The sequence below is a fragment of the Acinonyx jubatus genome, chromosome B4 (genome assembly GCF_027475565.1).
Source record: "Acinonyx jubatus isolate Ajub_Pintada_27869175 chromosome B4, VMU_Ajub_asm_v1.0, whole genome shotgun sequence".
NCBI lineage: Eukaryota > Metazoa > Chordata > Mammalia > Carnivora > Felidae > Acinonyx > Acinonyx jubatus.
The window spans coordinates 124,994,270-125,019,373 of NC_069387.1; the positions used below are offsets into that span (position 1 = coordinate 124,994,270).

Genomic DNA, 25,104 nt, shown 5'->3' on the forward strand with positions numbered 1-25,104 from the left:
TAAAATGAAGCCAAGCTAGGGTGGGTGCTTAGACACCCACCTGCTCAACCCACCTCCTTTCTCTGCAGCTCTTTCCTGGGCTCTGTGATGAAACTTCTGGGCTCTGAAGCAGCATTTTTGGACAACTGTGGGGTTATGGGGACTCTTGTTTCTGGCTGCTTCTGGAGTGGAGTTACGATTTTTTTCCTTGTGTTTGCAATGCTTGGTACCTAATTTGTAATCTAAATAGATGAGTTTTCCTGCTTTGAGTGCTGGTCAAGTACTTGTTCTTCAAAGTCGCCTCTTAACTACTCTATTGGAAGAACATTTTGCTTTTAAGGTTTAAAATACACAAAATTCAAGATTTATTCTTCATACAAGAAAAAGGCCAAACACAAATGTCTTATCATACAGTATAGAAACATGCTATCATGACAAATAAAAATCTGAATCGCAAGCCAGGAATAAAACACTATTATATCTGCAGACAATATTTAGGAATATTGCCGATGTCTTCCTCCTTTTTAAAAAATCTGTTTTGCATATAAGGAAATGGCTTGGAATGTTATATGCTGCAAGAATATTTTGAGTACTACATACACGTGAAGGTATTTTTTTGCTACACATATAGTCTTTATTTCCATCACAGTGAAGAAAATTCAGTCAGTACTAGGATTTCCTAGAGGCCATGTCACCCTTAGTAGCTTACTGTGTATAGGCAAAGGATTGGGGCTTTGACATTTCTTTCTGTGGTATTTTGTAATGTCTGAGCTGTAGGACAGCTTTTTAAACAGTGTCCACTAGATGCTGTGTGGCTTTAACTGGGTCTGGGCTGAAAGAATCACCTGAAGCTTCACTGGGCCCAAGTCCACCCTTCTCTACTTCTACATCCCTCTGTGGCCATCTGTGCTGTTAGGTTCGCACTGTGTGGGTATGTGTGCGGTGGGAGGATGTAGTGATGACCAGAAGCACCAAATCCTGTAAAACAATGAGTCTGCCAAGTGTCCTTTTTGAATGGTTCTCGAGAGGTCTGGGAACTGCTGGTGTCCCATGGATGTGGGTGCTCCTTTCTGACACCTCACCTGGGACTTCCTGGCCAGTGTGACACATCTCTTAATTGAGAGTGTGTGCCACACGCCTAAATCCTCCAGCAGTTTGTTCTAAATTCTTAAAACAGCCTCAAAGCTTTTCCTCTTGGACACCTAAAGTTATGGTTAGAAGCTTGTAAAACCCTACATCCTCTTCATTAGGCTGAGACTGTGGAGCTTTATATATTGCTGGTGCGTCACGAGCATGAAGTCATGGTTTGGCAGCAGCACGTCCCCCGCGCGCCTCTGTGACCATCGCTGAGGATGTTGTGGCGGCAAGCTCGTTGAGAGCGCTGCGGTAAGCGTTTTGGGAAGATGCGGTTCTCCATTGGCTTGTAGCCTTAATGGCTTTCTGTGGCCCGTGTTTTTCCCTTTAGTTATTTTGATTAATGGGAGCTTGCCCTTTTTCTCCCCCTTCTCTTTATAAGTGAAAGCTATGGTTTGGCAAGGCTGGACATCAAATCATGGGAGGTATCCTCTCCTTCCAGTGTAAGGTTTTGGGATTCCTCATGTAAAGGCAGTTGCATTCTGTCCTCTCTCTGTCTGGCTTGCTGCTCCAATTCCTGCGATCACTGCTTAGCCCCGTATCTCTGTAATTCTTATTCTGATGGAGCTGGACACTCCTCCCTCTGCTCCCTGTGCTGGGGGCCCCGGGCCAAGGTCGGCTTTCCTCCTTCCCTGGGCAGTAGCTGCCAAGAGCCAACTTGCTTCTGCCCTAGACTCCATAAAGACCGTAGACAACAAATACTTCAACTATAGGAGTTTAGAAACGGAAATTACAAGCAGGAGGACCAATCAAAACACAAATGATGGGAAACAAAAGGGATTTTAAAAGATTCACGCACACGCACTGTAGAAGGAGCATTCAGTTTTTGATTGGTCTTCCCTTCGAGGGACACCCCCCTGACTTCAAGAACCATGTCCCAGCCATTTTCATCTTTCTCTCAGCCGGGGCCAGTCGAGAAAGAGAGAGAGCTCTGAACCCAGCATCTAAGAGTCCCAGTCTCATCTAGCTGGGCTGCATATTCTGTCTGCGGAAACACAAGGGAGGCTCTGTGCCCTTTATGCATTGTGTTTGGTTAATGGACCGATCTGACTTGCTTGTTGCCCAAACTTCCAATTTGTCTCCAACCAAACCCCAAGTGGCTGCCTTCTCTTAAGAGTCTTAATACTAGACTCAAAGTCTGAATTTTATCAGTGACTGTGTGGGAGTCGGGGATAGCTTTTGACATCTGTCAGTACAGTCAGTAACCAGCCGGCATGCTCTCCAGGATAAAGAAAAACATGCGATATGAGAAAAGTGCTCTTAGGCCCTGAGCTACTCCTCCATATAATTCAGCCACTGCTTGGATCTGCCAGGCTGACTTAACCGGCCTAAACCCTGACTCTGACCTTTCACCAGCGCTAAGCACTGAAAGCAGAACGAACCACTGACCTGCTTTATGTAGCTGAATAAAACACCAGCTGTCTGCTCCCCAGACCTGGGAGGGGCCGGGTTCCAAAAGGAGGCGGTGTATCTGTGGGCCAGGGCTGTTTGTGAAGCTCTGGTGTGTGCTGTGTGCCGTGTCTGGAAGGGGCTCCTCGGCCCTGGGTCTTTGCTGTACAAGCCTTGGCATCGTCCTGGCCTGCAGGCCACAGCCTCTTCTGACTGAGGCTGTTTGGCTCCCAGCCGTAGTGGCCCTGAGGCCCCCCACCTCCATGGTCAAGTGCACTACGGGGGATGCCTCATTGGCCCCCCTGATTCTGCTCACCTCCGTTCCTTTTCACACTCAGTTTAGAATCCGAGACCTCTTTCTGAGGCTTAAAAAAACAAAACAAAACAAAAAAACGCCGTAGATTTTCTTCAGTTTATCTCATTTTACTATTATATGGGTTCACTTCTGTTCCTGGGCAAGTGACTTCCTCACACTGACACTCTTGTAGACAGCCCTTTTCTCCAGCCTGAACACTTTGTGTACATTTCATTAGTTTCCTAGTTTTCTAGGAAGGCCAGCCTAAAACATGTCCTGAACACCTGTGTGCCGAGGAATGTGCCCTGTGCTTGACTCACGTAGCAAATTCATGAGGTACCCACGCCGGCTTGCCTTCCCCGTGAACTCCTTCCACTGCAGACTCCGATGAAAACTTCAGAGGGTAGCTGGTGTTTAGGCTCCTGGGCTGTGCCACTGTATTTGTTACCATGTGAGTGAAGGCCCTTCCTCCCTGCCCCACCAGCAGGGACTGAACGTCAGGAGGGAGTGCGGTAACGATGGAGAGAACACAGAGAGGCCATGGAAGAGCGAGGATATGCATATTCAGTGTCCCTGGAAAGCTGACCTCACACCTAAGTAAACTACAGTACCATCTTGCCATGGTGAGAGGGGGAAGACCTGGACCGAGTTATTTTCTCTGGCTGGTGGCAGTGTCCCCTGAAGCTGCATCCTTAAATCCCCGTTCATTGTGCTACACCCTTGGCACCCATGGTTCAGCCTCACCAAGTCAGCCTGGAGGGAAAATGCCAGCCTTTCTTTGGGTCAAAGTTGTGCAACAAAGCAAAAACCAAACCACCTGTCAGAATCTCTATAGAGTGACTCCTTTACTCCCTTCTTTTTGCCCCTTCCCATTCAAAAATGTCACAGCTATTAAAGGTTAAGTGGAAGGAACACGTGTTAGCCTATGTGTGGCAACAGTCCATTTTGGGGGTCTATGGTCTCTGTAAGACCATTCCTGTTCTCTACATTCATACTCAGACCAGTGGGGAAATTGACTCAAATGTGCCGGTTATAAACTAGTGTTATGTCATGGATCACATGTGTGCACGGTTATAAATATCAGGATGCCTGGTCTGATTAAAAAAAAAAAAAAATCTTGTGCTACTGTAGTGGGAGCATCTGGGAGTTACCGCTTGAATGTTGAGAAGTTTTTAGGGACAAGGGACAGAATATAAGAAAGTGGGAAAATGTAAGCCGCGCAGTCACTGTTGGCAGAGCCACGAATTTTTGCTCAGCGAAGGAGTGGGTGCCTGGCTGTAAAGAGCCCATACCAATACTGATCTCATGCAGGGGGCCTTCCCACTGAGCTCAGCTCAGGGCTGCTGGTCTAACTTCAATTTGCATGCAAAATGCTTGGGGAGACTGACAAAGACAAGGGTCTGGGCCTTATGACCAGAATTCTGCCTCCTTTGCTCTGAATTGAAGCTAGCTGTGCCCACGCTTTGAGAGACTTTGTCCAGCCTATGACCACTCTGTTGTGTGTTTCCAGTTGTGTTTTATTACTATGTGAGAATCAGGTGACCTTGACTTTTTCCGACCTTAATCTCCAATGTACAAGAGCAGTGGCTGCCTTAGGTGTTTTCTATGCTCTTGATCTCCCCAAACATGCCTCCATGACGTCACACCTTGCCCTATAAGTTGTCCCTGCTCCTTTATTCAGAATGCAGCTCCACGCCACGGACACGTTCATTGTTACCTCCCTCTCTCCTCTGTGACCAGGGAGGGAGAGACATGTCTCAAGTCGCAATGTAGGATGTAAGGGGAGAGTGTGGTGGCTACGTTCAAATGTCCTGGGCTCTTTTTTGGGACCAGGAGGCTGGTTCTGGCACCTACAATGTTTCTAGCACCGGGCACGTGGTGATTTGGGGGCAGCCCTGCACCCCATCTGGTCATGGGAAGCAGTCCAATGTAGGGAAAAAGCTTTGGAAAGGGAGTCACGGCATTGCCCAGCCCTGTAGCCCACTTGTTCTGTGAAGTAAGCTTGGCTTAAGCAAGGTTCAATCTTGTTTCTTCACTGCAGGAATTCCAAGAGCCTTTGACACGTAATGTGTACTGCCCATCTCAAAACAAGAAATACAAAGTATTTCCTAAACATGTTTGACCATGGGACCCTTTTGTACCTGAGTCACCTACCAAAGCCTTGCTGTAAACCGTTGGTGAAATGCCAACCTGGAAGTTACCACCACTTCGCTTTCTCAGCCTGTGTTATTGATCTCCTGATTCTCTCCGGTTCCTCATATGTCCTTGAGGAGGGAACATTTCTGGCGGGAATTCGGGGAGTTCTTGGTGGTGTAACGCAGAATGGGTGGAGGAACCCTGACCTGACTCCTTCCTTGGGAAGTTGAGGGCATCTTCTTTTGGGCACTAGGGATGATTCGTAGAACTGTCGTCTGCTCTTGGCTGTCCAGTGTGGGGGTGAGCAGCACTTCAGGATTTCTTCCCCATTTCTGTTGAGTTCTGAAAGGCCCCACTTGTTACACAGGATCTGATTTCATTCCGCTGTTCTTAAGATCCCGCCGGGAGCCACATGTGATGGACCTTTGCCTTTCTGGTCTGAGGGGTGATTGAGCCTGGATGGAGCTAGCATGGGTAGGTAGTATGTTCCCCTGGCTGGGCTTTTCTCCTTTTGTTTGCAAAACATGGTCAAAAGATTATTGCCTCCTATGTTGCTGAGGTCCGACTATAGTGTCTGCATTTGATGGAGGTGAGGCAAGGCCTGGAGGGGACCTTCACCTGAAGGCGAGCAAAACACTAACAAGAAATGTGAAAACTAGCCACACACAGACATTTCACTTGGTTATCTGAGGCAGGGGAGCAAGCATCTGGGTGGGCAGGGTGATGTGATGCCGTTAGGGCCTGATTTGATGAACCCGGAGGCTCTCAAAGGCCCACCACTCAGACGATGATGCTGGAGTGTCATGGTCAAGGGAGGTGGGAACACATATAGATACTCAGTTCCTGGATCAAAGGCATTTAGAGAGTATATTCTCAGGCCCTCCATTCTGTTCCCATCGGGAACCAAGGCCGAGAAGGAAGAGAGGCAGGAAAAGGGGGAGTGTAACAGCACTCCCCTGTCCCAGCCCGGACAAGGTTAGTCAGAGAACAGGCTGGCAAAGGACTTCCTCAGGTTGCGGATGGTTTCGGCCTTGGCCTCGTCTTCACTTGGGGTCCCGCGCTGAGAGGTGTCAGATGTACTGAGGCTGGTAGTCAGGGACTGGGATTTGCTGAAACAGAAAGGCAAAGGGGGTTGGGGGTGACAAGGCCTGGGAAATGAGTCACAGGGCTTGCCGGGAAGCCAAGCTGGGTGAGCCCAGTCATCACGATGATAGGATGACCGGAAACCTGGCATCCCAACGCTTACATGATGCTGAGTGCATCACACACGTTCTTTAACCTGCAAGGTGGTTATCAGTATCCTCCAATTTTAGGTACAGAAATTGGGGCTCTCAGTGAATAGCAGGGAAGTGCCCGAGGATCACATTCGTTCCAGCAAGCCGGGCTGCTCGCTGGCAGGTGTTACTAGATAGCAGCTTGAGTGAGCACTCTCGTGCCTCCGCCCACAAACCTGTGGGGCCGACCGTAAAGTGCTGTATCAGCATCGAGTGGTGGCTGCTCCTCCTGTACTTTCTGGCACGAGTTTGGGAATCAGGAGGCCCGTGTTCTGGACCCGGCCCTGCCATCTGACCCCTCTGGCCTCGGCAGGTGGCGTACTGCTCAGGGCCTCTTTCACCTCATCGGTAAAAAGGAGGGCTGGTCTTGGGGCGCCTGGGTGGCTCAGTCGGTTGAGCGTCCGACTTCGGCTCAGGTCATTATCTCGCGGTGTGTGGGTTTGAGCCCCATGTCAGGCTCTGTGCTGACAGCTCAGAGCCTGGAGCCTGCTTCCGATTCTATACCTCCCTCTCTGTCTCTTCTGCCCCTCCCCCGCTCTCACTCTGTCTCTCTCTCTCTCTCTCTCAAAAATAAACATTAAAAAAAATTTTATTAGGGGCGCCTGGGTGGCTCAGTCGGTTAAGCAGCTGACTTCGGCTCAGGTCATGATCTCATGGTCCATGAGTTCAAGTCCCACATCAGGCTCTGTGCTGACAGTTCAGAGCCTGGAGCCTGTTTCAGATTCTGTGTCTCCCTCTCTCTGACCCTCCCCCATTCATGCTCTGTCTCTCTCTGTCTCAAAAATAAATAAACGTTAAAAAAAATTATTAAAAAAAATTTTTTTTATTAAAAAGGGAGGGCTGGTCTAGCCCACCCTCAGGCCTCTTCTCTGTCACTCTGGGCTTCACTTCCTGCCTTTCCCATCAAGCCTTTGCTGCAGCCTCTGGCCTGCTTCGGGATTCTCAAGGTGTCCACTGTTTGAACCTTTGTGCCAACCTAGTGCTAGGTGACAGGGCTGTGGAGAGGGATGATTCGGGCCTTGCCCTCAGGAGGCTCACATTCTAGTGGAGGTGACAGACACAGGAAGAGGTGATACACATAGGCCCCAAGCTTAAGAGATCCACACATGGTCTTGCCATCACCATACAGGTAGAAGCACAGAGAAGTTGCATAATGCTTTTGAGGTCATGCAGCTTTTAAGTGGTAGAGCTGGGACTGGAACCCAGGCAGTCTGACTCGAGTCTGTGCTGTCAACCATGATGCCATATTGCCTGGAGGGACACTTGCTAATATCTATCAAATGGAAAATGCATTCATCCTTTGATCCTACAATATCATCGCTGGTACTTTCTCCACAGCTGAGCCTATACACATGACAGTGTGTGTTCAGGGTTGTTTGCTGCCGGCTTCTCTGTAAGAGCAAACCAAATTTCTCTTTGTGGTGGGTTCGATCAGAGTACAACCATACAGTGGCATACGATACAGCTGTGAAAAGGGGAAAATGTCAATGGACGCAGTGGATGAGCTTTAGGATTTACTGTTAAATGTAAAAAGCAAGGAGAATGGTGTGGATAGTAAGTACTGCTTGTAAAAAGTGGGGGAGGGAAGCAACATGCATTTTTGTACTTGCATGAGGAATACACAAGGAACTAACAAATGTGGTCACCCCTGGGGAGCAGGGGGCCGGAAAGCACTGGCCGGGAATGAGATGGGAGGAAGGTTTTTCAGTGTGTACCTCTGATGTCGTGTAGATCTTTGAACCGTGTGAATGCATCACCCATTCAGACGCATCCTGGTTAGCCCGATCCATGGGCTGAGTGCCCTGTGTTCAATTCCAGCTCTTCTACTCACCAACAGTGGAGCTTGGGCAATTCATCTCCTCCTCATTTGTAAAATGCGGATAGTAGTAGTTACTAACCCCTATACTTGTGAGAATTAAAAAACCCCAACCAAGTGAAGTGCTTGGCAGGTGGTAAGCGGACAGTGGGTGCTAGGAGCGAGGCTCTGTTTCTGCACGTTAGTGCTTAGCAGTGAAGGAAGGGAGGGGCTTTCCCAAGAAAACACAGCTGGGACTCTCTGACCTCAAAGCGAGAGATGGGCTTCAGAGGGAAGGGGATGGGTGTGTGTCGTGATGTGTCGTTTACAGACAGTGACGTGACGGCAGTGGTTCCTCCTGGGGTCTAGCCTTTTGCAATGTGCTTTGGAGGCCCTCTTACCAAGAGTCTATATGGCCACATAGGTTGCTTTGACCCAAAACACATGATGGGATAAATGACATTGTGTGGCTTCAAAGCTGGGCCCAGGCCTTTGAGGCTTCTACTTTTGCTCTTCTGGGATGGGATTCTACCATGCGAGGAAGTTGGGTCCAGCCTGCCGGAGCTGGTGGCCCGTGGAGAGACAGGCCCCGCTGACAGCAGATGTGTGGTAAGGAAGGCCATCTTGGACCATCCAGCCCCAGTTAAGATGCCAGATAACTGCAGCCACTTGAATGATCCCAGGAGGGTAGTGTTGCTGGATTTAGTAAATAAAAGTCCAGGATACCTAGTTAAATCTGAATTTCAGTTGAAAAACAAATCCTTTTTCCAGTATAAGTATCTCCCATGCTATATTTGAGGGTATACTTATACTCAAAATTATTCATTGCTTATCTGAAATGCAAATCTCACCGTGCCTCCTGTATTTTACCTGGCAACTCCACAGGAGAGACCAGCAGGAGAATCTCCCAGCTGATCCAGACTCAGAATAAATTGCTGGACCAAAAATTATGAGCGAAGAAAATGGTCGTTTGCTTAAGCTGCGGTTTTGGGGGAGGTTTGTTATGTGGCAAGAGATAATTGATGAGTATGTATCTGGAGGGTCGTGGTGGGAGCCAAGCTGTACTCTGACCTCCTGGGCCCTGCCTGCCATCCAAGTTCCATCCTCCGACCCACTGAGAGTCTGGGTGAGGCCTCAGTGGGTCTTCCTTGGTCTCTGAGCCCCTGAGTCAGCCCAGCTCTGCCCGCACCCCTACCCCACCCTCTACCCTGCCGGATCCCAGAGCACCTACTTGAGATGAGGGTGGGGTGGTGCTGGCTTCTTGGAGTCTTCCCCCTGTTGGGAGGCACTGCGGCCTTGAACGGGGGGCCGGGGCTGTGAGGCGAGGGGGGCGCCTGGCTTGGCGGCCTGGTTTGGAGAACTCCCGCTGGATGCCCGGGACAGCTGTGGTGAGCCTGGCGATCTCTGCTGCTGTGGAGACCCCGACGGGGAGCTGAGGGGCTGCTGGCCTTGCGGGGAGAGCCTCTGTTGGGAGGGGCTCCCGGTTCGCGGGGGCTGAGGAGACTGAGTTTGGCGAGGGCCCCCTACAGGGAGAAAAATGATTATGTTCAAGTTTTTCTTAAGATAAATATGGCTGTGCACAAATATCGCTTCAAGGATGTTCACTGCAGTTTTTTTTATAACAGCGAAAAGCTGAAAACAGTGTAAGTGCCCAATCGGAGAACTGATCAGGAACATTAAGATACATCCATGTAATGGAATACCCTGTGGCTATCATATATTAAATGATATAGAACAGTGTTGATAATATATGCTAAATACATACTGCTAAACAGAAAAGGCAGTTTACAAAACAACATATGGTTTTATTCCATTTTAGCACATATGTATATAGCTATGTAAAAAATAAAGACTGGAGGGGCGCCTGGGTGGCTCAGTTGGTTAAGCATCTGACTTCGGCTCAGGTCATGATCTCATGATTCGTGGGTTCGAGCCCTGAATCAGGCTGTCTGCTGTCAGCTCAGAGCCTGGAGCCTGCTTCAGATTCTGTGTCTCCCTCTCTCTCTGCCCCTCCCCTGCTAGCACTCTGTCTCTCAAAAATGAATAAAAACGTTAAAAAATTAATAAAAAAATAAAGACTGGAAAGTTGTCCACTCAAACCATGTGTCTCTAACTTTAACATGCACATGAATCACTGGGGGGGATCTTGTTAAAATAAAGATTAGGATCCAGTAGGTCTGGGAGAGTGTTGTGGACTGCATTGTGTACCCCCACATCCCCCCCCCATTCATATTTTGAAATCCTCATCCTCAACGTGACAGTATTTGGAGACAGGGCCCTACAGAAACTAACTATTGTTAAATGAGGTCATAAGGGTGGGGCCCTCACCCAATAGGACCTGTGTCCTTAGAAGAAGAGACAGAGACCCCAGAGGCCACACAGAGGAAAGGCGATGGGAAAACAGTGAGAAAGCACTGTCTGCAAGCTATGGAGAGAACTTTCAACCCTGCTGGTACCTTGATCTTAGACCTCTAGCCTCCAGAACTGCGAGAAGATAAATGTCTTTTGTTGAAGCCACTCTGTGGCATTTTGTTATGGTGACCCAGGCAGACTGCTCCAGGTGGGGTCTGGGATTCTGCATTTCTAGCAAGTTCCCAGGTGATGCTTCTGCTCACCACGCTTTGAGTAATGAGTCAGTGCTGAATGATTACAAAAGTGGTGGGGTTAATTCTCTTTCTTTTGCTCACGGATGTTTTCCACACTGAAGATGCATTACTCTTGAAACAATAGATTACCCCTTCCCTTTTGATAGCTCTTTAAACTTTTCTAAGAACTTTCAAAGGCAATATGTCATTTGATCTAGAGAGAGGCTGGTAGGGAAGATACCATCCGTCTTGTCACATAGAGCTGGAAACTGAGCCTCCTCAAGTTCTCCTAACAAGAAAAGAGTAGCTGCAAAGAGCTCACAGGGGTCTTGGCTTTTCCCTCTCACCGCACAGAGCATGGAGACTTCCACCTACAAGCAAAGGGGCATCACAGGCTTGGGGACATTTTAGCCACCCAGAAATGACTTCAAGCAGGGTTCCAAGGCTCCAAGCAAGCAAGGCGCTCTCTCCTCATCTGTGAAGCCTGAGCGTCAGGGCTGCTGTGAATTGCATTTTGCCAAAACAGACTGGGACCTGTTCCTGGGAGAACGGGGTACCCTGTGGCTCTTCCTGCTGTGCTTGTTGAGATCACTGTGGACAGGTTAGGAGACTGGGAGTTCAGAGGGGCTGGAGCCTGTGTCTGTGGCCCTTTGCTCATGCTGATTTCTACAAGTCTTAACTGAGCACACCTGAGTCCCCGGCCTTGGGCTCGGCCTCCTCACAGTAGTGCTGTGGGTTAGGCATTATCATCATCCCCACTTGAGTCCCAGATACGCTGTGACTTGCTCAAGGTGTCACTTCCAGTAAGGGGACGAGCCAAGATTCAAACCTACATCTCTCTGACTCAAACGCTCTGTTTCGTTTTCTCTTTTTTCCTTAAACAAAAAAACCCCAAACAAAAATCACAAAACCGTGCCATGCAGGGTGGCCCTGAATCCTCACATCTTTGTGCAAGTGAAAAAAAGGCACTCTCCTCCAGGGGAGGACATCTCTGAGCCAGGTACAGGAGGAAGGGGGGACTTGACTTCCGCTGACCTCTGCCCTCAGTCATCGCAGCTGGCACATTACACCATATTGGCTCGCGGAGCCCCAGTTCTTAACTCCTGTCTTGCGTTAACTTGACTGAGTTTTCTCTGGCTTCCTGGGCCCTGGCTTGTAAAATGAGGCCCTCGGACCAGCCACCGAACATCCGGCCCCATGTGAACATTCTTGCGAGGCTGATGCGGCACTTTCTATGTTGGATTGAACTGAAGTATCGATTTAGCAACTGATTGCACGTGGCCTTGATCTGCTGTTCGCCGCTTTTGTCACTGTATGTCCCAGTGGGTTGGAGAACCCATTGATCTCAAACACCTATAGGGCCAGGCAGGTACATAAATAAATGAAGCAGGCAGGTGTCCAAAAAACCATATGGCTTTAACATTTTTTCCTTGAGATAAAAACACAGTTCAGGGAACTCTAAAGAGGCGCAAGCTGAAGAAAATTGCACTTGATGCTACAGCCCTGTGAAAGAGACAACAGGGAGGAGCAGGGCCGGAGGCGAATGGCAGAGTCCTGTCGTTCACAGGAGCCCAGTGACTGCAAGTCAGCAGGCAGCTGCTGAGGAGGGACACAGGCACGTTGTTTCTAGAGCTTCTGCTCTATCTAGAGAACCTGGGAATGGAAATATTTGTGCAAAACCTCCTGGTTTCTAAATGCTGGCTTACTCTTTTTATGTTTGAAACCTGTGTCAGGTTAGGAGTGCCTGGGTGGCTCAGTCGGTTGGGTGTCCGGCTTTGGCTCAGGTCATGATCTCACAGTCTGTAAGTTTGAGCCCCACATCAGGCTCTGTGCTGACAGCTCAGCCTGGGGCCTGCTTCAGATCCTGTGTACTGACCCCCCCCCTCCACTGCCCCTCCCCGACTCACCCTCTGTCTCTCTCTCAAAAATAAATGAACATTAAAAAAAAAATTGGGGGGGGGGAATGCCTGGGTGGCTCAGTCGGTTAAGTGTCCGACTTCGGCTCAGGTCATGATCTCACGGTTTGTGGGTTCAGGCCCCTGGTCGGGCTCTGTGCTGACAGCTCAGAACCTGGAGCCTGCTTCAGATTCTGTGTCTCCCTCTCTCTCTCTCTCTGCCCCTTCCTCCTTCTTTCTCTCTCTCTCAAAAATAAATAAACATAAAAATAACCCCACTGCAGGTCAAAGAAAACATCTGTTTTCTACTTTTATCTTAATTCTCCCCGTCCTCTCTCCTACCCCAGGGCCAGTAATATCTTGGAAAATCTGGATCCTCGTTCATTCATTTATTAACTCTTTGTTGAGTCCCTATTATCCACCTGGGATTCCTCAAGAGACACTCTACTTATTTCTTTCAGCTTCTTGGCAAAGCAAACAATTTTGTATTTTTCATTTCAGCACATACAGAAAACCACTGACTTATACAGAGAAAGTATTTGCTGAAGCACAGGATTGGTGCTAAAAAATTATGAGGTTCACTAAAAGAAAAGTTCACTTTTTACGGTGAGTTCAAAAACAAGTTAATTAACTAGCCTTGTTATTTTTAATCTGAGTGTTAATCCAATGAGCGTTTGCTTTAATTATCTTAATTGGCTTTAAATGGATTGTTTTTCAACTCACTAATAGTGTGTTTAGCCTCATGTCCCTTAAAATAATATCTCTTTATCAAGCATGTCTGTACTCTGGGCCGGAGAGGAAACCAGAATACAGTAGCTCTCTGTTTTAAAAGTGCTCTGTTCAAATGTGTTTTAAAAAGTAAGTCCTGGGGCAGAGCAGGAAAGGAGAGGGCAGGGCAGAGGCACAGCCAGGAGCCGGGCAGGGGGATGAATAAATCATTTTTGAACACTTATAATGATAGAATTATCGCCAGGCAGGAGGGCATTGGGGCTGCTTATAAGGATTGTTAATGGTAATGATCATTAAGAGCAGCATGTATATTTTAATTGTTAATAAGACACGTTTTTGATAGTAAGTTTTTAACAGTAAAAGTCACATAGTTATTAATAGTAAACTATTAGTAGTAGGAACTAACACCTACTAAGCATTCCCTTGTGCCAGACACCTTGCTAAGTGCTTCACCTACATTATCTCTTGGACAGCTGCCCATAACTAAACGAGGGAGCTGTTATATCACTGGGGAAACCAAGGCTCAGAGACAGCATGTAACTTGCCTAAGACTGCAAAGGTACTGAGACGTAGAGGTGGATTCAAAACCACATTTGTTGGGGCGCCTGGTGGCTCAGTTGGTTAAGTGTCTGACTTCGGCTCAGGTCATGGTCTCGCAGTTTGTGAGTTCAAGCCCAGCTCTGGGCTCTGTGCTGACAGCTCCGAGCCTGAATCCTGCTTCTGATTCTGTGTCTCCCCCCCTCCCCCCCCCGCCTGTCTCTCTCTGCCCATCCCCTGCTCACACTCTGTCTCAAAAATAAATAAACATTAAAAACAAAAACACATTTATCTGCCTAGAGAAGAAACCCCATGTCCATTTACACGGTTATGTAAGTTACACAATTTCCCTTTTCTTTTTTTTTAAATATTTTTTTTCAACGTTTATTTATTTTTGGGACAGAGAGAGACAGAGCATGAACGGGGGAGGGGCAGAGAGAGAGGGAGACACAGAATCGGAAACAGGCCCCAGGCTCTGAGCCATCAGCCCAGAGCCTGACGCGGGGCTCGAACTCCCGGACCGTGAGATCGTGACCTGGTTGAAGTCGGACGCTTAACCGACTGCACCACCCAGGCGCCTCACAATTTCCCTTTTCTTAAATACCTTCTGCTTTTCTGGGAAGAGAAGCAGACACAGGAAGGATGGATGGGGTGCTTTAAGACCTGTGGAAGAGGAAGTCATTTAATGCCCAAGGCCGATTTTTCTAAGAAACAATGAATATGTTACTTTAGTAACAGCGACTGGAAAGGCCACAAAATGTGAGAGTAAAGCTTTTTCTTCTGGTAGGTTCCTAGCAGATTCTTAAAGAGATTGCCGTGAAACTGCCTATCGGGCTTCTTGCTGTAGAGCTGCCCCAGAGATCCAAGCTGGTGCTAGAGCAGTGAACGCGTTTGGCGTCTGGAAGGTTCTGACTGCAAGAGAGGCAGCGGGCAGGTCTTCTCTCCGGGCCCCGCAGGTGAGAACGCCCAGGTCACGACATTTTGTGACACAGTTATTGCCACGGCTTCCTCTCATAAACTCATCAATAGTTCACCCATTCTCTAATAAATGGCAACATTTAGACAGTAATGCTGGAATATTTTTTGAGGAAGAATAATTTCAATAAACAGTTACATATAATATTCCATTTTTCTTTCTCACTCTTCTGGTTGCTCATAAATCTACAACCAGGTACCACTGATGGCTAAGAAACAGAAACCTGCAGGGCGCCTGGGTGGTTCAGTCAGTTGAGCGTCCAACTTTGACTCAGGCCATGATTTCACGGTTTGTGGGTTCGAGCCCTGCGTTGGGCTCTGTGCTGACAGCTCAGCGCCTGGAACCTGCTTCCGATTCTGTGTCTCTCTCTCTCTCTCTCTCTGCCCCTCCCTTGCTCACACTCTGTCTCTCTCTTTCTCTCAAAAAATAAACATTAAAACATTTTTTTTTATAAAAAAGAAACAGATGCTTGTTCAAAGATCTGAAAGGCCATATTTGTAAACCTGCATTTTCTTGTTGTGCTTCCTTGGGCAAAGCCTCAATGTCCACCTCTGCAAAAAGGAAATACTGATGGTTTTCACTGGGGAGTGATTGGGAGATAAAAAAGAAAACAAAAGAAAAAAAAAGGAAAATAGAGGGGAAAGTCCCTTGCACAGTGCCTGGCACCTATGAGGCACTCAGTGACTTCACCTGTCTTTCCCTTCTTCATTCCTGACTTATTGGGGTGACAGACCTCACATTTTCACTCATTCTGCACAGAGTGAGCACACATACTCTGTGGATAAAGTGTTAGGATGCATTTTCCCAGAGTACCTTCTGGAAACCACACATGGATCCCTCAGTGCATTTGGACATCCTCACTACATAATTTCTCTTGCTGACTTGTCATGGGGCTTACCTTGTGTGGGTGGGCGTGGCTGGGGCTGTCCAAGTGGAGGTCCCAGCTGGGCTGGCCCCGGCGATTTTGCTGGTTTCATCTGTGGAGCCTAGAGCAGGAGAGAAGAGAGGCCTGTTGGGATTGCCGCAGCCATTTGCTTCCCGGGTGGGAGGGCAGGATTTATAAAGATCTTTTTATTATTGGAGTAAAACTTACATAAAGTGCACAATTCTTAAGTGCACAGCATAGCGGATTTTTACATGTGTATACATCTGTGTAACCACCACCCGAGTCAGGACAGAACCTCCAGTGGAGACGGCTACCCCATGCCCCTTCCCAGCCAGCAACCCCCTCCGGTAGAACCATCCTTCCCACAGCTATTATCATGGATTTGTTTTCGTGGGGGAGGGGTGGGGGTGGGGGAAAGCAGGTTTTGAGATTTGCTTTTCCAGAAAGCTGAGAGCTAGCAAATTCTTTGGAGAATGAGCGAGGGAGCTTGTCGAGGTTGGGGCACGGAGAAACAGAAGACACAATAGTCTCTATTGACCGGGGCCCTGGAAACACACAAAGGGCACGTGTGTATACACACCCGTGCGTGCACGCACATACCCACACGCGCCCGCTGCTCCCTGCGCAGGCCCAGGAATGAGGGCACAGAAGGGACAACTGGCTTCTTATGTCCATAATCTCTGCCCACCAGTGCGGTTGTGACAAGGCTTTCCTCCCTCTGATGGTGGATGGGGGAAGGTCTCCTCGGAGCCCCCCCAAACTCCCCTGTCCGGGGCAGGGTGCAAGCTGTCCAAGCCCAGCCTCCATCCACACCCCATTCCTTTCTCCCCAGAGTGCTTCCATTCTAGGGGATCTCCTTTGGATCCAGGGGCTCCCCATTCCCAGAGAGCCTAGCATTTCTCATGGCCATGATGTCTCCTGCGCTCCCGGAAACCTCACCCAAGGCCTCAGGGGCGAGGGCACTGTGCCCCCTGGTATCAGGAGTTGGCTCATTTTGGAGACCACGAGGTCGGCCATCAGCTGTTTGTCCTCTTCCACGTGCTCTCCAATCAAGGGCATTGAGCTGTCCATCACCTGCAGAGAGAAAGGAGGCTTGGGCACTGCGTCCCAGAAGGACTGGCACGGCTCAGGACAGAAGTGACCACTAGATGGTGATGTTGTCCATGCAAACACCCAGCCCAGTGCCTCCAGCTGGGAATGATTCCTGTGGAGACACCCAGATCCCTGCAGTTCAGTCTAAATCAACTCTCTGGATCCAGTTCAATTCAGCCTACATTTGTTGGGCTACAGAAATGTGACCAAGGGCCAGGAAGGCTTTGCTGACCTTTTCTGCTCTTTGCTTTGGGGAGCCAGTCTCCACCCCCTCTTTTCCCACCTTGGCTCCTGCCCAGGCTTGGGGCCGACCTCCTGAACTTTGGCCCAAGGTCAAGGCTTTCACAAGGCCGGAAGCAGTGAAGGTGGGGGCTCAATTATGACCAAAAAATGACATGGGCTGGAGTTGACCCAGGGTTCAGAGAGAAGAGGAATGAGGAAAGGCCTGTTTTCAGAGGCTCTGGGAGGACATATGCCTGGAGGGAATGGCCTTCTTCTCAAAGGAAGCAAAGTGCTTATATTGAGAGAGGTCCTGAGAGATCCTATTTGCTCATCCTGCTTTTTTTTGCAGATGGGGAAACTGAGGCCTAGCAATGGGAAGGGACTTGGCCAAAGTCACACAGGCCAACCATCCAGGTGATTCCCTGGGCACGGGCAGCTGTAGAAGGTCTAGAAGGGGAGTGAGGCCTAGGTGGGCTCTCTCTCCCTTCCTCCACTGTAGGAATCTAGCCTGTTCACTCATCCCACGCCCACCAAATGCTCGGCATTTGTTTCCCCTCTTCCCAAGCTCTGGACTCACCAGGTTCTCTCTTCTGACCAGGTCCTTGTGTATACCATTCTCTTCTCTCACTCTTTACTTAAGTCTTTCTCATTCTTCAGGGAACACCCGCTAAGCCCTTCCTCTCTCTGAGTAACTTCTGACCGGCTGCTCATCTGTCCTCCCGCTGTCCTCACTTTGGCTGCCCCGGTGGGGAGCTCACCCACAGTGCTGACATCTCCTGGTTACTTGTGTCTCTCCAACTGGACTGTGAGTCCCTGAGGTCAGGGATGGGCCCTGTGTCCTGTTCCACAGATATGCCCTCAATAAAGACTACAGTGGAGGGATGAAAGATCCTTGCAGTAAGTCCTGCTCATCACGATAAGTATACTAATAAGTACTATGTTTTATTAAACACTTACTATGTGTCAGGCACTGTTCCAAGCACCGGGTGTGGAGGATCTCATACAAATCTCAGAGTAGCTCTTGGAGGCAAGTACTATTAGTATCTGCATCACAATGATGAGGAAACTGAGGGTCAAAGAAGTACTAAGTTCAAGGACACAGGACCAACAAGCCACAGTCCTTCCCTTTGTCACTGAGCACTGAAATAGCTCTCTGGGGTGAAAATCGGGATGGGAACCTGGAATCCGAGCCTATGTTCTACTACCGACTTACTGTGTGATCTTAGGCAGGTCACTTTTCCTCGGTGGGCCCATGTTTTCCTCAACTGTAAACTGAGGGGTCTGTGAAGATGCTTCCGGCTGGGACGTTTAGGGCTCTGTGTGTAAAGTACCCACTGTGGTTGGGAAGCTGAAAAGCAAACTCAAGGATGCGTATGTTGATTCTAGCACAGTCCTGAAAACTGTCCTCAAATTGAGCTCCTTGTGGGTTGGGGCCTGAGTTCTTGGCACCCCAGATCTCAGTGCCCGGCACACAGACAGCCTCTCGGTCTATGTGGGCTGAACTGAGTTCTAACTGTGGAGTCTGTCTAAATGTACACAGGCCTGTCCTTTCTCCCCCTGACCCCACCCACCCTTTTCTGTTCTGGTTTCTGTTTCCTACATTCCCTGCAGTGGAAAACAGCCGCCACAAGGAACCTGAGGTCAGAGCATTTTGGAATCCCCATGGTGGACAAAGCCAAAGGAAGTGGACACTCTGGTCTCCCCAGGGAAACATTTTTCCAGCGAGCAATATCATTCCCTGGACAGGCCATGGAGGACAAGTTCAAGGGTCTTTCCCCCGAGTGTTTCACTGTGAGGATCCTCATAAAACATGAAGTACAAACTTCGCGTTCTCACCACAGAGGTGGCTAAAGCAAACAGTATTTTGCGTCTCTTCTGCCTTTTTTTTCTCGACTGGGGAAAAATACCTTTTGTCTCCGTGGTAGCAAAGTTCCTCGTCTCCCTTGACCCCACCGTAAACCCAAAAGTAAGGGAAACAACTCTGCAATGTTTCTGAGGGAAAAAACAATCTGAAAAGTCATCTTTTTTTTTTTTTTTTTCCTCCTGGAACATTGTGAGAAGTTGTTTTCTTGTTTTTTAAAGTCCAAACCCACTAATTTTGCTTTAAAAAAAAAAATGTAAGAGGGCTTTCATCCCTGACCCTCTGAATGTCTGGAGGCAGGGAGCCTGGGCCCACGAGTACAGACTTTTGTTTCCTAAGAACAAAAGTTGAGGAAACTCAAGATAGGCAAGAGCTCTCGGGGCAGAGAGAATGCAGGAGAAAAGGGGCTACGCTCGCAGGAGAGAGGGGAGGGGAGTCAAGGAGTCCTTCCTCCACGATTGCTGTCGCCTCTCTGGATGGAAGCTCTAGGAGGAAGGGTCCCTGCTACCATGTTCACTGCTCTATCCCCACCACCTGGCTTGGGGTCTCACGCCCCGCACAGAGGCTCCATAGCGGAGGATGGATGAATGACTGAGTGCCACCGTGAGTTCATGGCTGGTGGTCCCTGTGAGTTGATGCAGAGGCAGGAGCGACAGGAAGGGTCTCAACAGATGCAAATTCTCAGGCTGGGGGTGGGGGTGGGGTGCTTCGTCCACCCCTGGTCCAAAGCTCCCAGGGCACCCTCAGGAAGGCGGGGCACTCGTTCCTCCCGGATGCAGCCTGGCTCAGAAGCAAGTCTGCACACCAGTACTGCTCCTGGCTCCTCCAAGGCCTCCTCTGGGAAGGGGCTACTGGAGGAGTTTCAGCTATGGAGGGAAAGCAGTTCCTGGACTTGAGAAGAGCTGTTTTCCGGAGCAGGATGGAACCTGCAAATAGAGACGCAACTCATCCTGGGAGCTTCCTGGCCTCTCTGGGGAGGATGGAGGGACTGAGTCCATCCTGGACTCCCTCCCCTTCACCTCCAAGGGTGGCCACTCCCTGGGCACGGTGCGGATGCCCTCCTGGCACGGCCGGCAGTAAACAGTGGGACTCCCACCCATGGGGTCACCTGGGCCTGCCGCGCTGCGGGTCCGGGGGAGTGGCAGGCACGTGGGCCCGGAGGACTGGCTGGCTCCTGTGGTCACCCCAGCCATGTGCTTCCCATTAGCCGCCCACAACCCGGGGAGGGGGTGGCCGCAGGGCTCTCCCTCACGTGTCTTGGCCTTGTGTCAGCACCGCCCATCCGCTGTGGTTTGAAGAGAAGGCCATGGAAAGGGAGCCTCGGAAGGGGCCGTGGGGAGTGTGAATGTGGAGACGTTGGGGAGCAGTTGGGGAGAGAAGGGAGAACTCTGAGGCCAGAGGGGCATTTTCAGGGAAAAGCAGTGGAGAGCCACAGCTATGTGGGGGGGAGGCATGACAGGGGAGGGAGGTGGGGTGAAGGGGGAGGCTGTGGGACCCGGAAGGATGGGGCAGGGAGGGTCCTGCATGAGAGAGGGGATTGTGGATTGGGGGAGGCATGGACAGGAAGTCGGAGGTGAAGGAGAGTATGGGGTCAGAGGTATGTGGGTAGGTGACAGTCCTGGAGGGCGTCAGGAGTTGTGGGACAGATTCTGGAACCCGCAGCCGGTCTCCAGCCTCTCTCTGACAATGACATTTCCCTACGTCTTTCCTTCACTCACAGCCCCACAGGGCTGAGTTCCCTTTCCTAACTTCCAACGTCCTCTACTGCTTGTGTCTCATCCTTCTTCCCCACCAGCCTGGACACCGCATGTCAGTCTGGTTCACAGCTCTGTCCCCAGAACCAGGCCCATGCCTAGCCCTGGGGAGCCCCTAAGGACATGTTTGTTGAGCGAACAGACGATGGACTCTCTGCATGGTGATGAGGGGAGTGTGTCCTTCTTATATGCTTGGACATAGAGAGTTTAAGAGACCCAATGGGACACAGTCTTGCTGACTCTTGGTAATGCTCTTTCCCTACCCTGAGGCCCATGGGTTGTCAAACTTCATGTCCGGAGAACAGAGACTCTAAACGCTATTGCAGGTGGAGATGGGGAGGGGTGTGAGGCTGGTGGGGGAGAAGCCTCTGGAGCCACATGTGCCCAGGCCAGGAGCTGGGACACAGCCAACCATGCTGGAGACCACACTTGGATTTCTTCCCTCTGGCACTCTGGCCCAGGAGCTGGACCAGGCCAGGAGGACATCCCTCACCTCAATGATGTAATCTCTGCCGTCCTTGCTGTGGACGGCCTTGACAGCACAGATGTCCAGGCCGCCAAACATTTCTGAGCAGCTGTCCACCCACAGCCTGTACCTGCAGGGATGGACAGACAGACAGTGAGTGTGGGGGGAGAGGGCAGGAAGAGGGAGCAGAGAGAGAGGGGCGGGGACAGATAGGGAGACACAGAGAGACACATGGACCAACAGGTCCCAGTACAGACAGTGACACATATGTATCCATTCAGAGATGGAGAGAGATGGTCAGAAATAACAAGAGACAGTGATGCAGTAAGAGAGACAAAGGCAGAGACACAGAGGGAGACAGAGAGGCAGTGGGAGAGACAGAATGGGTATACAAAAATAGTAGAGACATAGATGGACAGAGAAAGGGACAGAGAGAGAATACAAAGGGAGACAGGAAGCAAGAGAGAGGAAGAATGAGGGTAAGAAGGAATGAGGGGTGGGGGAGATCTCAGAGACCTGCTCCTTGCCCCCACCCCAGGACCTTGCTGGCTCCCCAGTAGTGGAGAGCTTACCCGGTCTCCATCCGGAGCCATCCTGGACACCCAGCTACTCCTGCAGCCCTTTTCCCTTGGGAACGCTGCTTGAAGGGCTCAGCAATCCCTCCCAGGCCGCCCTCCAGGCCCCGGCGACCATGCTAGATGAGAGCCTAGGGGGGACAAAGGGTGCATTCTCCCCGGATCCTGGGGCGGGCAGACAGGGGAGCCTGGCAGGCTGCTCTCGCGGCTGGGGCCTGGCCCTCCGGACCCAGTGCTTTTGTTCCCTTTCCAGCCACTTGATGGCTGCAAGGCCAGTTTGCTTTGCAGGGGAAAGATCTCAACGCTGGACTTTGACCCTGCAACAAGGGGATGGTTGTATCTGGAGAAGTCTTCCCCAGGCTTGCACTTGGCTTCCCTTGTGGTGGCTGGATTTGGGAGTCACAGGGGACTTTGTGTCAATGTTCTTGCTTCTCTCCTCACCCTCCAGGGTCACCCGGGGCACTCCTGCTCTGAGATCTATTTGTGTCTCTGAGCCAAAAGGCCTGGAATGAGGAGAGATCATGGCTGAAGCGCTCTTAGAACCAACTCTCTCATCTTAACCGCCAATGCCCATGGAGGCCCAGAGAGGGAGAGTGGCTTGGCCAGGCCACACAGCAAGACAGTAATAGAGCCAGGATTACACGGATCTCCCGGCTCCTAGCTCTCAGTTTTTGCATCCAGCTGTAGCAAGGAGCATGTGAGATCACAGAAAGAAAAGGAAGGATGGAAACTCATGGCTATTGAGCCCCTACAGGCCTTCTGCGGGGGTTGACCCTTCTTTCTCCCTCTAACCCCAAACACAACTCTGTCAGGAAGCTTTAGCCCATTCTTACTGATAAGGAAACTGAGGCTCAGAGAGGTTAATCAGCCACTGTACTGGCTTCCAAACCTAGAGTCTGTCTGATTTCACAGTCCAAGCAAGCCACCCTTCCTCTCCCTTGGGACACATTGCAGCCTGTTCTCCCTCAGCATGGGATACCAGTGACCTGGGGTCTTGCTATTAATTTCCTCAACAGTTTTGGGTCAGCCTCTTCCTCTTGAAACCTCAGTTTCCCTATCTGAAAAATGGGAAGGTCTAGGTATGATTCTAGTTGTGCATCAGTCGCCAGGAGAGCTGAGGACACAAACACAGAGTAAACATTCAGATTTGGGGGCCCTGCCCTACGTTAGCATAATCTCTGTACGTTTTTAAAATTTCTCCTGTGATTCTCATGTGCAGCCCCAATTTGAGAATAACCTTTGGTCCTCAGAGCTCTAAGAGCTCCCCGGGCTCTCTGACCAGGGTTCCTGTATCTGGCACCAATGGCTAACTCCAGTTTAGGAAGACCTGTGCCCTAAGACACACTCCTAAATCAGGTGTCTTCTCAAAGGAAGATGGAAGTCTGGACCAAGACCCGTCTGTAGAAGACTGGTTTCTAGAGGCTGTTTTCAAATGATGAATTTCTGGAATAGCTACTGGCTGCATCCCATGGGGCACAGCTCTCCCCACTCTCCACCTTCCCAGGTTCAAGGAAGGGACTTCAAGGGTGGAGCAGTGTGGGAGAGCCTGGAGAACATGGCTCCATAGTCCCCTCCAGCCAGGTGGGGCTAGCACCAACCAAGCCATATTATTGGTTTTGCCAAGGAGTCAGGCTACCTGGCAAACAGACCAGGTGGAAAGAGGGCCAGGAGAAATTTATGGGCCCCCAGAGATTTTCCCCTGTGGAGGTGGGATTGGGGAGTTCTGTCCCAGGTTCTGGGAGTACTGCCCATGGCTTTACAGAAGGTAAAGTGAATTCAGGCCTAAGTGGACTCATGCCTATTGTAGGCTCTTGAAAGAATAGCTCAAGTGGCTTGGAACTGTGCAGTTAGGGATATGGTGGCCTTCTGGGGTGATTTGTGAGCAGCTCATGAGGCATGGCGAAAGGCTGGGCTCACGATCTGGAAAGGTCACGGAGAAAAGGACCATGATGTCCCATGAATGCTCATTGGGGGAAGGAAATGATTGCCTCAGACCAGATGATTCAGTTGTGCAAGGTAATGAGCACACTCTCCCCTTCCCTGACACTAGTTGGTACAGGTGGGTTCCAAGATTGAAGGCCGCAACTGCCACCTGGGGCTGCCATGGGCCACTTCTGTGTTAGGCACAGAACAACCCCCTCCCATTCAGCACTCTGGCTTATTACCTCCACTGAACAGTTGCAGAAGTTCATAGAGGTTAGTTAACTTACCCTAGGGAACATAAGTTGGCAGGGACAGGACCACTCACTTTTGTTCACATCCTGCTGCTTCTTAGAGCTCCAGAACCATAAGTTCCACGAGGGCAGGGACCATGTCCATCTGTCTGCCACCATTTTCCCAGGGCCTAGCTCAATAATGCTCCCAGTTGGTGCTCAATGGATAACTGACAGAGAAGTGAAGGAAAGCCTCCCAATTCCTACTCATTCTTTACAGGGGATTGTGGTTCCACCTCTTTCAGGAAGCCTTCCCTGATCTCACCCCTTCTTGCATTGGGTGCCCCTTCTCTGTGCTCCCTCTGCAAGCACCTAAAGCTCGCTTCCACCCCGACATACCACACTCTGTCTCTACCTTGATTGGGGAGCCGGCACTGTTGTTTTAGTCTGCATAACATTCATTTTCTCTCCTATCCTTCCTGATGTTCCTTGGCATCATACCCCTTCCTGTCTCCCTCAGTCATTCCTGCTATAGCCACCTGATCCCACCCTAATCTCCAGGGGGTAGAGAGGAGACAGAGGCCTATTGAATCACAGTGGTGTTGTTTTCTGGGCCATAGGGATTGGTTCAGGGATGGTCATGTGACTCAAGGCAGGCCAATCAGTGAATAAAGCTCAATTTCAGTTTTTGGTTGAAATGTCTGAGAAAGAGGAGTTTTGTCCTGTAGGACTTGACACTCAGGATGGGAGCCTGGAGCCACTATGGGCCACCAAATGAGTGTACTGTCCAGAATGAAGCCAACATAGAACAAAGCTGAACTGAGGTGTGTAGAATGAACTTTAAAGTCTTACCTAGTGCTGCACCTCTGGAATTTTCATTGCCACAAGTCAACAAATCCCCCTTTGTCTCTGACAAATGATGTTTGTGTTCTGACACTTGCCAAGGTCACACAGTCTCTAAAGGGAAGGGCTGGAACTTTTCATCTTGGCCTCCTCAGTGCTTGGCACAACATGGCATGCAGTAGGCACTCAATAGGTGTTCATTCAATGGATCTTTCTGACCCCAAAGCTGACTCTATCCACTCTCATTGCATGCCTACACACAGGTCAGCTGGCTTGCAGGAAAGAACGTGTGTGTGCTGCTGGCCCTGGTCGTAGGTGACTGGCCCTTCCTCAGCTGAAGGGAGCTCCCAGCAGTGTTTACAGGCAGAAAGACCTGAGGGACCTTCAGCCGGAGTGCACATACCACATTCATGATTCACTGGAAATACCCTCTCCCTCCTGACACTGAGATGGAGATAAGTCAGAGAGAAGAGTGGACATTCCAGTAGCTCTGGTGCCCTAATAAGGATGCTTTCATGTACCTGTGAG

The 25,104-nt window shown here is 50.0% G+C and overlaps 1 protein-coding gene across 2 annotated transcripts in view; it reads right to left on the reverse strand.

Moving 5' to 3' along the window:
- Positions 1-320: 320 nt before the first annotated feature.
- Positions 321-25,104, reverse strand: part of SYN3 (synapsin III) — a 464,763-nt gene continuing 439,979 nt past the window's right edge. For both annotated transcript variants that reach the window (XM_027070900.2, XM_027070901.2), the window contains exons 10-14: positions 21,033-21,135; positions 16,550-16,684; positions 15,623-15,710; positions 9,234-9,525; positions 321-6,042 (exon numbers count right to left, since the gene is read on the reverse strand). In XM_027070900.2, the coding sequence (XP_026926701.2) occupies positions 5,910-6,042; positions 9,234-9,525; positions 15,623-15,710; positions 16,550-16,684; positions 21,033-21,135 (751 nt within the window). In that variant the 3' untranslated portion in view covers positions 321-5,909. The remainder of the gene's footprint in view (positions 6,043-9,233; positions 9,526-15,622; positions 15,711-16,549; positions 16,685-21,032; positions 21,136-25,104) is intronic.